Raw genomic sequence first — 15,282 nt, forward strand, 5'->3', positions numbered from 1 at the left:
ATTCAATACCTGTCTTAAATTAGCAGGACAAATGGAAAGGCAGAAATCAAAGAAATCCTAGTCATCCAAAATGTTTGATAGAGAGGCGAATATTAAAGGCAATGCATTTTCACTTCTGATGCGATTGACTAATATAAAAAATTGAAGAGACTTCTTTTTTAAAATAATGCAAGAGTGCACAAGTTTTTAAGTTATTAAAGATTGCCTAAAATTCTGCAAATTGGAAAAACTAACAGGATTTGCTAATGCCATTTCAGGTACAAAATCCAAATTAATCAACCCAAAGATTAGCTTTACAGGTGAGAGTTTAACTCGCCTAACTAAGCCCAATGGCGTTAAAATTCACTCAAGGGTCTGGGGCCAGTATCTTTCCCAGCACTATCTGTGGTTTTCTATTCGGCATCCCAGGAATCATACTGCTTTCATCTGCATTGGATCTAGAGCAATCACCTGGATTTGAGCCTGGGCCCTTTGGTCGGTAACCAAATGTGCCACACTCTAGGTAACCACACTATCTATTATGCAGCTTAGAAATTCCTGAGAACAGAAAAGTATCAACAAACCCACCATGCCCATGATTAGGACATCAAACAGTAATTCGTTGAGGCTTGCTGACATTTAAACTAGTTGGGTAATTTTCCTGTCACTTATAACTAAGATCATTCACCATATTTTCCAAGTTTACAGCAACCCTGTACCAATCCCGGGACTTAACAGGTGAAAACCTATTGCGTGTAATAAATACATCAGTTCTTAATCTTTTCAAATCATCTCACTGATTGAAGGTACTCTGTTTAACATTTAATTTATAATACTGAACCTGGAGTGTACACTTGTAGGCCAAGATTAAAAATTTTCTTCCTCCTATCCATTAGAATATGGCTACACAATGCATTTGCAGTATCAGTTTTCAATGTAAATTAGTTACACACAAAATTTTAAACCAATAATTCCATGCAAATTAATACCTCATGCCATCATATGCTAATAACCACATGCTATTCTTTCATTAGATCTGTGATTTTCTTTAAATTTATGGACTATTCTATGCTTGCATGCACTTCATGAGTTTGAGACGAGGAAAGTGGAGCTCTGAAAATTGAGTATAATGCCTTTAATTCTATGTTTCATGAAATTAACTTAGAAATATATTTAAGATGCAGTGATGAAAACTCCTAGTGTAATATCCAAGTTTCTTGCCCTCACTTACTCGAACAGGAGAAATTTTTGAAAGTACTATATAGTGGGATAATTTTGGACATTTCAAAGGGTGTTGATGATGGAATGAGTTTCTTAATAATAAAGTATGAAATCAGATATACAGCATCTCCCATTCTTTGTAAACCAATTTCATACCACAATATTTAAACAATAGCACAAAATTCACTTTTTTATAGATAAGCAGAGTTCCAAATTATCAACAAAGTGGGGCAATTTGGACTTTTCAACAATATATTTTTTAAAGGGTAACCATAATAAGAAATTGCTGCAAAACTTTTGATGCAATTTTTCATTAACATAGGGTATTTGGCAATGACCAGGTAGTTAAAATTAATTAGCAGATGAATAATGATATTTTAAAAACTTTTACGAACTTTTTTATTCTGTTTGTCTGACATTAATTCTTGAAGATACTACAAATATTTTCCTTCCAATTGAATTAGATCTAGTCTAGTTTAAGGTAGGTTTTGGATGAACACAGACTACTACCATTCTAGCCCTGCCTAACAAGACACAACCTGACATCCTACATTAAAATAAACCCTTCATCGATCCCACATCCCTTTTTCCCCATTCATTCTGTCCAGCATGCCTATTCTTTTCCTCCCTCCACATCTCCTGCCTAATCTTCTCTCCTCCACTACAGTCTTCAAATTTCCATCACCATTCAGAACCCTGTGCATCCATTTAAAAAAATAAAAACATCCTCGAAATCATGCATAAATTATAAAAACAAACAACAATATATTCTTAAACAACACATTAACTTTAGCACTTCATATTTCAGAAGTTCCTTTGCCTCTTTCACCATTCTTTCTGCTTTTCATTAGGATGTCTACATTAATTTTCATGAAAAAAAATAAACATCACTTTTCCTTAATTTTTCCCAAACTTTCAAGTTAACAAACACTCACATTATTTAAAAACAATAAAAAACCTCAAAAAAAAGTACATGTTAACTGAGTTATAATTGGATTCCTGTCTACTTGTCTGTATAATAAAAAGTTGAGGGTGGAAAAAAATAAATGTTCTCAGACCAATTTTTTTGCAAGAATGTTAACACCACAATTGTCATCAATATCAATTATTGATTTCATTGTGTCAATAGACTTCCTCAACCTTTGTTATTATCAAAATTAACAAGGGCAATATCTTTTTTGTTCCAATCACAGGCTTCATGAAGTGCACTCCACATGCAGTCAACATTCCTTCATATGAGTTTACCAATCTAGTGTTCATAATTGCCACTAACCTTATTATCTTCTAAAGCTCAGAATTAAAATCAACTTCTTAATTTCCAACTAATTCCTACACAATTATGCACCTCAGTGGAAAGGAGTAAAACTTTTTTCATGTCATTGAGGAAACTTGTTTGTTTCACATTCACTGTCTCCCACTTTGGTCTCCATATTGAATTAATACTTTGGGACATGGTTTATTCCTTACTTCTTCATTGACATCTGGATCTTTAAGGTGAGGAACTACACACAAAATGCCTTCTCAATTAAGCTGTAATTCCATCTGCTAAAAGGTACTCTCATCACAAAAAATATGTCCATCTTCCAATTTTAGATAATTGAATGTTTTGGCATTCTTCATAAATGATGGTCTTCGGGACACCACTTCTAGCTGATGACTTTGGAATATTCATAAAATATGACTTTGGATATATTCTTTAAATTTCTTGGCATATTCTTTAAAATGGCATTTGTGACATTTTGTTGCACATATTAGAAATTCCCTTCAATACCAATGTCTTCAATGCATGCAATCCATGTCCAAAATTATCCTAACAAATGCTCTTTTGTTATCTTGATGCTCTCATCATTCAAAAACCATGAACATATATTAAATTTGGCATGAGACAAGTGTAACCTGTGGACTCCAAGCATATGTGCTAGTTCTTCATCAATTTAAGTGGTTGACTTAAGGAGACCAAGATTATTTTCACATAGTTTAGCAAATGTGCTTAGTTATAGCAGCTGTGCATCCTATGAAAATATAACAAAATGGTCACAGAAAATGCATTAAACTATAGATTACCTTCACGATGAGTCTTCTCTCTAACAATGACTACCTTTAAAACTAAAGATTACTTACTATCTGAAAGATAACCATGAAAAAAATTCCTGATTCAATATATGAGGTAATGGATTTAGGTAGTTGAATTACTCAAGGTACATTTGTATGAAATTATCTGCTGTCCGAAATTACCTCACCTTACGGTACATACTAAACTCAATAAGAATAAATTTGACTAAGAAAAGCCATAACTATATATCACTCATTCATTAAGAAGGATTTAATATGCTAAGGTCTGGTCCTACAAACAATACTTTTTCTCTGATAATGTCATAACTCTCCATAGTTTACATTCCATGTACCATTATCATCAACCTAAGAATCAAATAAAATGGATGGCTTTGGTACTAATTATTAAAAAGCATAGAAAAGAAATGTACTTGCCATAAAGTATAATATTTGAAATAGCAGTGGTAGGTCTTACATATATAATGAATGTGATTTCTCAAACCTATGGTGCTCATTAGCAAAAATTCAAATGCTAAAGAAGATAATATTAATTAACGCTTTCATAGATAAAAAGTGGCCCAGAAGTAATTTACTCCCAATTCAACTATTGCATTTCCTAAAAGAATGGGATGGCTTTTGCCATCATAAACGACAATTCCACATTAGACTAAATGTGAGAAGCAAATATAATAAATTTTTAGAGTCGATCAATTTGTCATAAATTTTCAGACAAGAAAAATATATCACAGTTATTTGCACTATATCACCTCCCAAACACCATATCCACCACTCAACTGGCACTTCATGTTTGCAACTACAAGGACAAATACTTACAAATTAATATGGAAATTTAATGGACAATTTTTCCTTGTTTTAGTGAGTTTTCACCAAAGATGGAAGCCTGAACTGATTAGTTAGGCCATGACTTTACCAGAATCATGATTCATAACCTAATCAAAATTAACAATTGCACTTAAAAATGACCTCTCCTAACAATATACAACTTGAGCAATGAGTATGAATAAGTATGATCCATTTGCAGCACACACACAGTTGTAATCAGTCTACCAATAAATTACCAATACAACTCGTTGCAGTGTCATCTCCATGTCATCGAACATCTCACAGAAACCCGACATAAATCTCCTTCAAAAATGTAAACCATCTTTATATTAAAATGATGGTAAGGATTGCCAAGAGAAACTGATAGCTTCTGCAGTCAAATCAAACGATGGCTTCCCCACTGCCAAATGCAGCAAATAGCAGACCACCAATTACATTAATTACAGCTGTAGCTTGGAATACAGCAGCCCAGCTTTTTGTAGTTTCCAATATGAAGCCTGCAAGGTATACACCTGCAAATCCTAAGAGAAAGGATTAAAAAGGCAGTTATACCATTGGAATTACTTAAAATAGCATGAAAATTCCATTTTATCCGGTTATTGACAGCTCCTGAGTTATTACTCATCAACAATCTCTATCATTTAAATGAGTAGTCAAATGTTATACAATTCTAGCATCTTTTAGAGCAATAAGTCATCCACAGTTACCATACCCTGTGGGCAGCAGCAAGAATGTGTGGCAAAGGGTTTCAGTCTCGCAACAATGAACTGAATATTGTGTCTACCCAAATAGAAGCGACCCCTAAAAATTAAAAATTACCGATATTTTTTTTAGAAAATATATCTTTTTTGCAGATTCTAAACCTAAGTTTACCAATTGATGGTTTCTGGCGTAACTTTATGGAACCGATTCATTATAAATAAATGAAAGGACTAACTTTGTAGTTCCACATGAACGATTTATTAATCGTTCATGTGGAACTACGAAGTTAGCTACTGCAAGCTAAGCTATTGCAACACAGAATAAGTTGTGAATCACATACATACAAATATATAATCAAATGCAGCCTAGAATGAAAGGCAATAGTAATAATATCTATTATAAGTACATTGGTACCTTTTTCACATGAATTAACTTTCCATACTCTCCTTGTTAATCCCCAAACCTGTGGTAGATGGCAGATGCAACCAGTAGATCCGTTGTCATTAATATTGTAGTGGAACCCCATACAATGTGCAACACATTAACTAGCCTATAATACCACTGTCTTATGAAGTTACCATCTCAACAGGTGTAGCTAGCGAAAAGATTTCTACATCCAAAAAGACAGAAATTGTTTAAGAACTCAGAGAAATGCAGTGAGGAATTGATGAAATCTCACATTAAACTCATCTGCAGACTTAGAGCAATAGAAAAAGTGAAAAAAGAGTTGGTAAAATATAAAACCTTTTTAAGACAAATGAACAATACCCAGATGACCCAGAAGCCTACTTCTGCTGAGGCCCTAAGTACCTCAAAAGGTAATCACCTCAGGATCCCAGGTGAAAAAAATATCATTCCACCAAATAGTAATACAGTAATCTCCCCGATTGAAGGAAATAACTGAAAATGGCACGTGATACTCAAGAAAATTTGATGAAGGTGATGAATCTAGCCAGATTGGTGGTGAAAATTTAGAAGTTAACAAAAATAAACCAAAATAGCGTCAAAATTGAGCCAGATGCCGGTAAAAGATTATATTAGAATAACCAGGGTTATATATGATAAGTATTTCGAAATTTGTCAAGGGACTGCCAAGTAGGAGAAGAGGAATGCGAGCATTGCTCTGGGTGCCACTGTTCGAAAGATTGCATAAAGCGTGAAGAACAACCATTCGGCATCAATTGCAAGAGAAGAAGAATAATACAATGTAACCATTAAGCAAGTTATCCATGGTGCCCCATTTCTCCCAGAGGAATAGAAAAATGAATTGAGTCTATACACTATGGAGAAACACACTGGGCCACAGAAAATTGGGCAAGTAAATATGCACCAAGCAAAAATGAGCACCTTGGATATTAGAAGGGAGGTGGCCTTGATCCTATTATAGTCTAGGAACCAACACTTACCGTAATAAAGAGATGCAGAAATGGAAATTTACCGGTCTAGGGATCTGAACTCAAGTAATGCTAGTTTTTTACCCAAGAAAAATTTTCAGCCCATATAATATACTTCAATGATGATTACATTATCCTTGGAAAATTGTATATCGATGTACTTTGTGGTCACTCAGATAACTATCAGAAATCAATCCTTGGTACTTATCTCTGGGATTAAATGAGATTAACGAGGTAATAGGAAAGCCGAAGGAAATATTAGCAAAAGTAAAAAGCCAGAAGGTAATTATTGGAATGGACTCAAATGGTAGGAGCGAGACCTGGTTCTCATCTTATATTGAGCTTCGAGGAAGAACATTAATGGATTTTCTTAATTCTAGAAAGCTCTTCAAATTATATGAGCCTAAATTTGCCAACTTTCAGCTCATCAATTAATGAATTAAATACAGTGCAACCCAATATTTGAATTTGCAGAATTTACATTTTTACAAAATTTAAATCTTTATTACATCCCAGGGAATTTCCCATCTTTCCAGTGTATGTGGAACCCCATATGTATCTGATTTCATTTCCAGTTTTCCCACTATTTGCATCACCATGTGCTGGATTAAAAAATTTCAATATCTAAAACAGTATCTCATGTACATCAGGGCCTTCGTTTTGTCCATATACACCTAAAAACAATGAGAAAAAACAGTAATGTGAATGGTTTTAGAGAAGAAGTAGAATATAGTTTCAGGTTGCCAGGAAAAGATTCGTACAATGCAATGAATACATTGCACACCTAGTTGTTAGTAACATAATTTAAACTTAATAAAACCTGAGAGAGGCTATTCATATTATACATTAGTTAAAATTATGAGGAATAAAAATTACTTTCACACAAACATGTTCAAAGGTAGAAAATGCAAGAACTGGTGACTGACAAATTTATACTGCCTTCATGCAACAGATATAAAAGTAATGGGCTCCTGAATAATAAAAATTACTGAAACTTGCTTTAAGGCATCAAAACTACACTTAATCAATAATAATTTGATTTTATTCAAACAATTTTGAAGCTGGTTAAGTTTTCGCCAATTACTCGAGAACGTAAATTTATCCTGCTTTACAATGGAATGCCTCAACACTGAATAAAATAGTGAAAAATTGCTATTAGATTCTGAAAAATGCAACCCAGTAAGAAAATTTGTCGTCAATGAGTCAATATCAAGTCTATAGGGTGCAGCAGGGAAATCCAGACAAATAAACCTTTGTTAATGTATTAAAAATAATACAATTGAAAATAAAAATCCTTTCACATAACGGTAGTGGTATCTGTCAAGAGTAATAATACTCAATTTAACCCCCTTCAGCTGCGATGACCGCCTCCAATCTTGTCCTGAATCGATCGTACACACTCTTTAAAACAGCACTGTCCATATTTGTGAATGCTGCTATAATGGAGGTGCGTAGAAATACCCCATCTTATTGGTAACTCTTTTGAATACGCTGCAAACATAATAGTCGCGGGGGTTCAAGTCCAAGAATTATACTTAGCCACAATATTGTAAATAGTTGATCTGGGGGACCCAAAGAATTGAACTATTTCACTGGGCAAATGCCGAGTGAAAATGCTTTTGATAATAGCGGCTCTTCGATTGCACTTCGCACTTGTACGTAACATCTCCGCCATTTTGAGGCTTTAACTGTTTACTAGATGCCTATAGCTTTCAAGACTGCCAACCACAACTTCCAGTGGAACTATGATATGGTGGGAAATTCATATTGAAATTTGTCCGGAAATAAGCGCCGCACCCTGTATGTCAAAAAATCCAAGCATCAAGAATAACAAAAAGTGGTTTTTAAAAGATAGATCGTCAAGTATCCCCATGAACGGTATCATCATAATAAAAAAAATATCCTAAGTCAAACATGTAAAACATTGTCCATTAAATACACAGCAAATTCCATAGCATCTCAGAAGTATGTGAGGATGAGCTTCATACTATGGATGCCAACATGGTGTCTAAGAACAGGAATATTCGGCTTTTCATTGATCAGTGTCAATCCATCCATCTGAAATGGTCAGTAACAATTTCTTCCGGCAAATTCTATAAGTGAGCTCCAACCACTGGATTTATACATAATTCGTGCATTTAAGGACCATTATCACTGACCGATTATACAGAAATCCATTTCTCTACATGATTTGGTAGCAATAAAGGCAATCAATTTGAATGCACAAGATGTTTTACACTACATTTCATAGACTTAGAGGCAAGTTAAGGTTTCTAAAATAAATAACTACTTCAGGAAGGCAGGATTTAATGTTGATTGCAACGAAGAAATTCCAGTTGAAGTTATTCACGGTGACTATGATCCTATAGACAACGACTTTGGTGTTTGAGCATGTAAAAGAGAAAATTCTCCTTTCCCCACAATTTGCATTTTCCCACATAGTACACTTTTTTCCTTAAAAAAAATGGAAATGGAAAATGGGGTCCATAGAAAAGTGTAAATGAAGGATTTTATTGTAATTAAAAACATTAATCATGGTCCCTAGTGAGTATAAATATTCCAATTTACAAGGGAAAACATAAAAACTATGATTTTCATTTAGTAAGGATTAGTTTCATAAGCATGAAGCAGCATCAATTATAATCGGTCCCTAGGAGATTTTGTTTGCAAGGCAATTGGTAAAGGTCACACTAACTTTTTTTCCCTTCCTTTCTTTCTTCTTACTTTCTTTGCCTTTGCGACACATGTTCACCTTTACCTAATTAAAATTTAGCTTGATTTTTTTTGTTTTCCTATGAACTTAATTGTAATAGAAGACAATTGATAGACAATTTTAAAAGAAAAATAAGATTAAGTGAATGTAGAGAAAAAGAATATATTGTGGATGAAATCACAAACAAAGGTGACAAAATATTACCAACTAAAATCATTTTTTCAAAATGATTTACCTATTTTTATGATTACATACCTGGTATCGCACCAAATGTATTCATCAGCCCGAACACTATCCCAGAATGTTTGGGAGCTAGATCCTGAGGATTGACAACAACAGCATTGCTGTGGAGTCCAGATGCTGCCAATATGATAGTCATGCACATCAGTGAGTAGTGAAAGCTGGATATCCCCGCTATTGAAAAGTTGTTGAAAGTTGGTGAAAGAAAATGTTAGCCATAAAATGACAGTTTAGCTAGAAAAAAAGGTATGAAACTATCAATTGAAATAACCATGCTATTTTCTAAAAAAGAGTTCATGGAAGACCATTGAGGCAATATAGTCCTTCTGATCTCTTGATATGAACGCATTCTCATTTGCTTCATTCCGCGATAGAAGAAAAGATAAACATGGGCCACGATCCCAAACAATGTACATATGATTTACTTTGAATAAACCTAGTACAAAACTCATTTTTTTTCCTCATTAAGAATCTTCACAGCTCATAAAATAGCTCAGATTTTATCACATTTTACATTAATTTAAACGGAAAAAGTTGTTTCACAAATCGAGTGTTTTGCTTGGCAAGAAAGATCACAGAACAAATTATGCTCAGTTTACGATACTCCTCCACTGTATTTAATAATTTTATCAAAACAGTATTAGCCAAATGAACAATCAAACATTATTATTGATAAGTTTTATACCTATAAGACATAAAGCAACAGCTTCCACACTGAGACATAAACTTTCAACTATCTTCCTGGTAGATGTTATAGAATATCCCCCTGTAATCAGCTTTTCTGATAGCCACTTCCCCAGAAATGTAGCTGGAATGGGGAAAAGCCATGGCACAACATTAAAAATCCAACCCTGAAATTAAAGAGGAAAAATATTCATTCATCTATAAAATATAAAATGAAGCCTACAGTGTTAAATCTACATTAGTAACAATAATTTCAATTAACAATTGGTAATTTTCCACAAAATAAAATTTATTAATGCAACTGGTTTCAATGTAACTACATCATTGTCAAGTAACAGTCATTACTCCAAGTCCAGTGATAGCTGTTACCTGACAATGATGTACTTACATTAAAACTGGTTGCATTAATAAATTTTATTTTGTGGAAAATTGCCAATTTTTAATTAATTAAGATATTCCACCATATCACACCTGAAACTTCTCATTTTTACAATTATTTCATCAAACTTTCAGGGTGTGCAAACAGAATTTTAGGAATTAGAAGATATCATTACCAACAGTAACAAAGTCATTAGGAAGATAGCTACTTGGTTACACCAAAATGTTATCTAATCACTGACAAATTCCATTTCTTTTCAATATTTTATATTATGGAAGTAGGAGGCAACAAAGTATCTTATCACAATAATTTTCTTCCACCAAGACTAAAAAATCATTAAGAAAAATATACATTGCCTAATCCTTATGCAGACAGAATAGCTTCATGTATAATGCATATATTATGCATAGAAGGATAGCATGCATATATTATGCATGCACCTTATGCGCCGAAAAACTATTTATGCTATAAAATTTATTTGTAGCAATACAATCATCAAGTACAGACATGACTTCGGTTAGGACTTATTGGCTAACTAAATTAGAAAAAAATGCTCCCTAAGAGTATCAATATTCTTCAATGACTTATTAGAGCTTGTCAGTTCAATTAAAAAGCTTCTTAAGTCTTATAAAAATATTAAGCATCTCCATGTTACACATAATACTAATTGTAAGTTCGGTTATTTTCTGCAAGACATCATGTTTCCTAAAATAAAAATAGCATAATCTTATCTAAGAGAATAAAATGGGCACTGTTAATTAAATAGCAGAATCATTAAATCATCAACTTCAAAGGATATTAGTTCACAAAATCTGCACAATACCTTAGCTGCAGGAAAGGTGTCATGGAAGTAAGTAGGTAGCCATGACAAAAGAATAAAGTAACAATTGTTATGGCATGCATGGCATATCACACACGACCTGCAACAAATATCATGATGTTAAAGTTGAACCACACCAGACAGATACAGGTACAATGAATATACTAGGATATAGGAGCTCAAATGATATGAAATAATATCTCATTACAGAGCACATAAACAAAATGAGTAATTACTATATATTGAGTCTCCATGCATACCTTCATCTACAGTGATGGTTAATTTTTTCACATATTTTTACGTTTAAAATAACTCTGGACAACATGGGTCAAATCATCATCTAGAATTGATCGAGGGGCTAACCAAGACTTTAACTTTGAGGTAAATATCAGAAATTTAAGAACAAAATGGTTTACAATACCCATATATATAGTTAATTCAACTGATAAAGATTAATATACATAATACGTGAATGCGATAAATAAGATTATCTAAACTACAGGTTACATTAGTGTCCTTTTAAGTAAGCATGTTTACAACATATACTTCATGCATATACCTGTTATCTTTATGTAAGTGATTCATTAATTATGGTGTAAAACTGTACTTATTCCTCTATTACTTTTCCATTACGAGAAAATTATAACTTAATCACATACATTCCACATAAATGAACAATATACACCAATTACCAAAATTGGCATTTAAGACAATGAAACTTTGCAATTACAAGCACAATCAGGAGAATATGTTTAACATTAAAAAATGCTGCAAAAGTCTTACTCCACCATAATATGCAGCACACCTTCTACAATACAATAACCACATCTCACGCAACTTTGTAAATATTACAGATATCTACCTGTGATTATCTCAATGAAACACTCAATGGCACTCGAATTATGGGACCCCTGAAGATGATGGGCGAGTCACACATCAAAATATTAGAGGAAAACGTGGAGAACCTGACCCAGTGTGAAACCCAAGAAACTTTCACCCATATAGAAGTTAGTTTCTTTCACCATAAGTTATGCTTCACGTCCATTCCCGAAGCTAAGAAATTATTCACATGAGAAAAAGCCCTCACATAACTCACCTGAACTGAAATAGATCCATCCAAATAATTTAAGTGGGGGTCACAATACTTTTTAAAGGCTAATACAAATGGCATCACAGTTACTGAAATAAGCTGACGGATGGCACACTTCAACATAACAGTTCCAATATTAATTTCATTTGGTCAAAATGAGATAGATTTGCCAGTGTAATTTCCCCTTACTCTAGCAGGTAAATGAAAATATACCCTGTAATACTTTACCAAAATGCAGGCTCTTTGATTATCTGCATCCATGGGACAGCTTCCTTACAAATGCAAAGCTGATCCATGTGGTCTTTACCAAGTAAAACTGGACAATATTGTAGATGCCTTTGAAACTTCTTCCTTATCAACTTTTTCCGTATTCGCTCTGCTTTAGGAGAGAAGCGTACAAAAGAAAGTGTCCAAATCACTCCCAGAAATCCTGAAATAATAGCAATAAAGCAATATCAAAGAGGGAAATAAGGCATTCCATCACACCCAAGAATTGTTCACACAAATAACTTTTTATTCAACATCATAAAAACAGTTCATTTATTTTTATCTCCCAGACTCTGATCACTGCAATAAATATTTATTTTTTTAAATTTTCCACTTTAACATGTAAAATATAAAGGATTACTTGCTTAGAGGTAAATAAAAAAAGCCGAAAAAGATATTAGTTGCTTATTACATTGAAAACAACAAATGAGGTTTACCTAAAATGTGAAATACGGACGGCCATCCGTAATATTCTAAGCACTGAGATCCCAGAGTACCTGTGATTAATGTTCCCATGGCAGAACCACAAGTAAGGACACTAAAAAATGGCGCACGTTCTTTTTCTAAGAGATGCTGGCTGGAAAGACTACTCATGCTAGGAAAATGGACGCCTAAAAATGCAATTAAATTCTGTTACAATACCGGGACTTTGACATATATCAATATGCCAACCACATAAAATACATTTAAATGTTAATGTTTACCTGGCTTTCATCAATTGCAAACATTGAATGATAAATACAGTTTAAAACGCATCAATATTTTTTTAATGATGAACAAATATCAGCCTTACCCTGTAAAGCACCATGTATAACTCTTGTTAGAGCTATAAACTTGACAGAAATGTGAGGGTCTTTGATCATCCTTATAATTTGCGGCATCCAGAATGTTAACAACGACCATCCAACTGCCGCAGTAAGAATTATTTTTTCCCCACCCATTCTGTCACTAAGGTATCCACCTATCACTTGGGTTAAGGTGTAACCCCAGAAAAAACTCGACAGTATAGTTCCCGAATCAGTCTTACTCCACATTCTCTCTTCCGTAACGGCAGGCATTACTAGCGGGAGGGAAGTTCGGCTTGAATATAGCGCCATTGTTCCCACTAATAAAATAATTAGCCACCTTTTCCTTTCGCTCCTAGAAATGAAATTTTAAATAAATATAACACATGCACATAATTGTCATGTCATAAAAACATCTAAAACAATAAAGATCAATTAAACGACTTCTTAGAATGGTATCCACTTTTGCATAAGTTTGGAGGATCCATTCAGGAAAAAATGATAATCAAAACATGAAAACTAAACCTTGTCCAAATGATATGATCATCTTGAAAGAAAGGAGTGGAATCGTCTTTGGTGTTGCTTTCTATCTCTTTGGTCATCATGACTATCTAATATTTAACTCCCTTAAAAAAATATTCATCATCCTTCACATTAAATAGCTTGAAAACCTCGGCCACTGCAAACACCATACTGCACAAGACGCTGAACTGGCCATATCAACTATAGCAATAACGTAAATACAAGGCACAAGCACACTTCCAAAAAGATAAATTTTGAAATCTTGGTCCACTTGGAACTAAATATTCCACTTCTCACGCCATTGCCCCACAAAATCATCAAAGTGATAAAATTCGATGACTTCAAACACAGTCAAATTGCATTTCCTCCGGTCTTTAAGACTGCTATCGTCTGCGTGTTGTTGTTTCGACGGCTCCGAGCGACTAGATGCTCATATGTTCCATACATATGGCGCGAAGAACATCTCCAGCATTATTACCAACTGGGAAATCAAAAAATATTTAATGTGTACATGCATAATGAAGGTTGCGTATCAAGTCGTAGGTTTCTTCGTCTATTTATTTTCCAAGTATTAATTTCCTATTATGGGATGATTAAGTTCTAATGCTGATGAAATAGTGAAAGTAGTGGGTTCTAGAGCAAGCAACGCGTGTAGGTACGATTATTTGAAGTCACGATGACCACAAAATCAACGTCGTGTTCATAAAATGCTTAATCGGCTTACTTCCCGTTTCAATTGCCACATTCCCTTCGATGAGTAACACCCATGACGTGTCATATAGCAAGAAAATTAAGGTCCAAATCTCCCCATCATATTCTCCACGACGACCACGTCTAATTTATTCGTTATCCCTAAAGCAAATTAGAAGTCCTCGAATCTAGAGTCATCGCATTTTCATCACTAGCACGTCACTCACTTTGATGTTTTGTTTATTACTCTTTGATGCCGAAATAGTTGCTTAACTGTCAATTGTCTAATGGTTGCTTTCTTAGTTTTATTTTTTAATGCACTGCTTTATTAAAGAATCAACCACATAGCCATTGATTTTTTCATAAATTTCTATCAATTGTTTTTCTTTATATTACATAAAATACGTTAACTTTCAAAATATAAGTATCCCAGAAAAGGAAAAGCATTCAATTGGCACACAAATGGAAAACACACATTGGTTCAAAATGGAAAATTTCCCTGCAGTTTGGGATAACGGTTTCTCTCAGTTTCGGTAATGCATTGCCATTCTTTGATAGTTAATGCATCAAAGCTACCTACCTATAGGTTTTGGATGGCCTCTAATAACTATTATATAGGTAGCACTTATCATGCGAACTTCTCCTAGTTTGCCCTTTATTATTTCCTGATTTACTCTATGATACTTCCTACCTGCCTTTGTGCAATCTTAAAGTCTTGTTCTTTTCTGTGAACCTAATATTCCTCCTTTTATCAAGGTCTTCAAAATTCCAGTACCCCTAAACAGCGCCAACCATTTTTTTCATTTCCTTTTGACAAACAGTAGCAAATTTCTTTCTTCCCTCACCACATTTTAAACTTTGATGTCACTCTTCCTCTCTTTCCAACCTATTTTCTCGATTC

The 15,282-nt window shown here is 33.9% G+C and overlaps 1 protein-coding gene across 1 annotated transcript; it reads right to left on the reverse strand.

The window, feature by feature from the left end:
- Positions 1-1,354: 1,354 nt before the first annotated feature.
- MFS18 (major facilitator superfamily transporter 18) lies at positions 1,355-14,080 on the reverse strand. The gene is made up of 8 exons (XM_071597883.1): positions 13,695-14,080; positions 13,178-13,524; positions 12,822-12,995; positions 12,346-12,547; positions 11,031-11,127; positions 9,830-9,995; positions 9,160-9,318; positions 1,355-4,616 (listed from the first exon to the last, which is right to left on the reverse strand). The coding sequence occupies exons 1-8, from the start codon at positions 13,772-13,774 to the stop codon at positions 4,477-4,479; spliced, it is 1,365 nt and encodes a 454-aa protein (XP_071453984.1). The 5' UTR covers positions 13,775-14,080; the 3' UTR covers positions 1,355-4,476.
- Positions 14,081-15,282: the final 1,202 nt, after the last annotated feature.

This window comes from Hetaerina americana, unplaced genomic scaffold (assembly GCF_022747635.1).
Source record: "Hetaerina americana unplaced genomic scaffold, ioHetAmer1.1.p SCAF_9, whole genome shotgun sequence".
NCBI classification, from domain to species: Eukaryota; Metazoa; Arthropoda; class Insecta; order Odonata; family Calopterygidae; genus Hetaerina; species Hetaerina americana.